The sequence below is a fragment of the Daktulosphaira vitifoliae genome, unplaced genomic scaffold (assembly GCF_025091365.1).
Source record: "Daktulosphaira vitifoliae isolate Bord-2020 unplaced genomic scaffold, ASM2509136v1 Scaffold_4, whole genome shotgun sequence".
NCBI classification, from domain to species: Eukaryota; Metazoa; Arthropoda; class Insecta; order Hemiptera; family Phylloxeridae; genus Daktulosphaira; species Daktulosphaira vitifoliae.
Window position 1 is genome coordinate 41,582,914 of NW_026099575.1, and position 3,161 is coordinate 41,586,074.

The 3,161-nt window shown below is 26.7% G+C and overlaps 1 protein-coding gene across 1 annotated transcript; it reads right to left on the minus strand.

Moving 5' to 3' along the window:
- Positions 1-1,139: 1,139 nt before the first annotated feature.
- Positions 1,140-2,623, minus strand: LOC126905640 (uncharacterized). Its single transcript, XM_050685560.1, has 2 exons — positions 2,474-2,623; positions 1,140-2,398 (listed from the first exon to the last, which is right to left on the minus strand). Exon 2 carries the CDS (start codon positions 2,328-2,330, stop codon positions 1,140-1,142), a length of 1,191 nt encoding a protein of 396 aa, XP_050541517.1. The 5' UTR covers positions 2,331-2,398; positions 2,474-2,623.
- Between the last annotated feature and the right edge of the window lie 538 nt (positions 2,624-3,161).

The following is a 3,161-nucleotide window of genomic DNA, read 5'->3' on the forward strand; positions in this document are numbered from 1 at the left end:
CATATGTTCTTGCCATGACTTTGAAAAAATTAATATATCATCAATGTAATTAATACAACATTCATCTAAATTATTTCTTCTTATTATATTCGAAAGGATCCGTTGAAATATTGCTGGAGCATTTTTAAGTCCAAATGGAAGAACTTTAAACATAAATTTTCCAAATTTTGTAATAAATGATGTCTTTTCTTGGTCTTCTAATTTTAAAAGAATACACCAAAATGCAGAATTTATATCGATTACAGTAAAGTATTTACAATTTGCTACTTTATCAATTACATCATTTATAGTTGGAAAAGGGTAACTTTCTGGTATTATTAATTTGTTCATTTTCCTAAAATCAATACAGAGTCTTGACCGACGTCCATCTTCTTTTTTGTATGCCAGAGTAACCGGAGATGAAAAAGGAGAGTCCGATTCTTCTATTAAGTCCGCTTCTAATAACTCTTTTACTTGTATTTTTATTTCCTGTTCATCCGGAAAAGAACATTTGTAAGGACGCGAGCTAACGTATTCATCTCTTATCAATTTAATTTCTGCTTGTCTTGATTTTACTCTACCAACATCAAATTTGTTATTAGCAAATATATGAATATAATTTTTTACTAATTCTTTAATCTGTAATCTTTTTATATCATCTTCTATGTGGTCTAAATTCATCTCAAATTCTTTTACATCAAAATTTTCTTTATAATTAATCTCTAATTTTTCCTTTAAATTATCTTCTTTTTCTATTTTGTTTTCAATTTTTTCTAAATTTTCTAATTTGGTAATTGTATTTGAATTAATCTTTTGTAAAATATTTAGATTATGATCTTGAATTAATTTGAATGTTTTAATAGCATCCAAACCTAATAAAAGGTCATAAGAAAATTTATTATTTTTAACAACATATGTATTTAAATAATTTGTAAATTTTCCAATTTTTAAAATAAGGTTTGCCCGTGCTGTACAGAAATTGAATCCATTGATTGTCTTAAAAGCAGATTTGTTTTTCTTTAAACTTGATTTTAAAATATCTACAACTTTTTGGTTTACTAAGCTGACATTGGAACCACTATCATATACTGCTTTTATAATCATTTTATTATCAACAAGTACATTAATTTTAATCAATGAATTTAATTTCTCCGGGCATTTTAGTTTAAAGATTTATTATCTAATTCAATATTAATCATTTCTGATACTTGATCAGTCTCAGAATCATTAATTGCTTCATTAAGATTAACCTTAAATTTAGTAGTGTATAAATTTTTATTTCTACATTCAGTTGTAGGATGGAAACGGTTTCGCCACCCTAAACTTTCACACATATAACAAGGTTTCTTAAAGGTTTCACTTATCTTCTTCTTTTGTTCTTCAGTTCTACCCTTAAAATTTTCAGTTTTTATACTTGAATTTGTACTTGATGCAACCTCTTTTTTTTTTGTTCTTACTGAACCTTCTAATTTTGCTAGTTCAGTTACCAATTTTTCCATCGTTGTTATTGTTTCTCGGTCAAGTTCATCTTGAATCTCTAAAGACAACCCAACTACAATCAAGTTAATTCTTGACATAACTGTCGCATTTTTCTCAGCTTCTAAACATAATCTTTCTTTAGTCAGAGCATAATCTACTAGAGAACCACCCAGGTATTTGTAATTAAAGGCTTTTCTTACATTAATCCATCCTTTATCAACAAAAATTATGAGAAATGAACTTTTCCATTCATCCCAATTTACTGGACCAATCTTTTTCAAATTTGACTCATACCAATCTTTAGATGACCCATCTAAAAAAAATCTAAGTGCCTCAATCTTTTTGTTATTATTTATTTTGTGTCGCTTGCATTCATTTTCAAACTGTTCTATCCATTCTGCAGCATTTTGTTTTTTTTCAAACTTTTCTAATAAAAATTTTTTTTCAACTAAATGTAAAGAAGCTTCCTCACTTAAACTAAGTTTGTTTTCCAATTCTTTAATTCTTTCCATTAAAATCATTCCTTCTTCAAAACTGTTTGACTGAATAGTGATATCAGACATAGAGTTTATTTCTTCTAACGGTAGATTTTTAAAGCATAAATTATCTTCTTCATCAAAATATTCTTTCTTTAGATCTTCATCTATTTTTAAGCCAACTTTGCGAAAACCATTAATCGGTTTAATTGCATTAATAGCACTTCTTATCGTAGATTTTGACAGTAAAATTTTGTGACATTTAATATTTTGATACTCACTTGGCAAAATACACCACAAAATCTTATTTTCTGACAAACCAGCTACCTCAAAAACGTCTTCCCCTCTTCTGATAATATGTATAAATAATTTTCTCTCTTCCTTCTTTATACTCATCTTCTTTTAATATGGTACCTTCAGAAATGTAATTAATTTGTAATGTGGTTTTAACCGATTTTATTAATCTAAAAAAGAATATTACAAACATGTTTAAATATAAATAAAAAACAAATACAAATTTAAATAAACAAAACATTTACCTAAAAAAGAATAATTAATTACACGACGTTTACCACACATTTATATTATTAAGGGAAACACACTAAAAAGAACTACATATAACAGATAGACACTGATAACACAATTATAAAATATCAACACAATTACACAGATGGCGCTAACCTAAAGTTTTTACATAGTCTATATATTTGATTACAAAAAACGACTCAAGACTTTAAATAATATGATTTAATTACACAAAGTCTAAGACTGATCTTACTTGTGAAAGATTTTAAACACTCTGTATTTTATTATAAAAACAATTTTGATTTTTTTACTTATTGATTTTTTTTTACGTTTATTGAATAAGTATTTTTTTTTTAGAGAGTATATTTTTTTATTGAGAGATCGATACCAATATTTTTTAAATTTTCCTCTGGCCTGGCCAAAACAAGATTCAGAAATATCTATATTTATGTAAAAAATTTATCAAGGCAGAATTGTGGTAGCCCAATGTGTCCCGGTGCTAAAATAAAGCACCTTGAAAGGATGCGGCACTATAATCACCAAGACAAAAATTAAACACTAAAAATATATTTGTAAGTTTCTTTACGCTGTCTGCCGGCGCGATGTTTATTAAAACAAAGACATTAGTAACGAGACTAGCTACCCAATAAGAATAGGATTGCAATACACTTAGTCAAATAAAATTACCATTAAATAAATTTA

Excerpts from the sequence above, each read along its gene's own strand:
- LOC126905640 (XM_050685560.1), bottom strand. The coding sequence starts at position 2,330 with ATGAGTATAAAGAAGGAAGAGAGAAAATTATTTATACATATTATCAGA.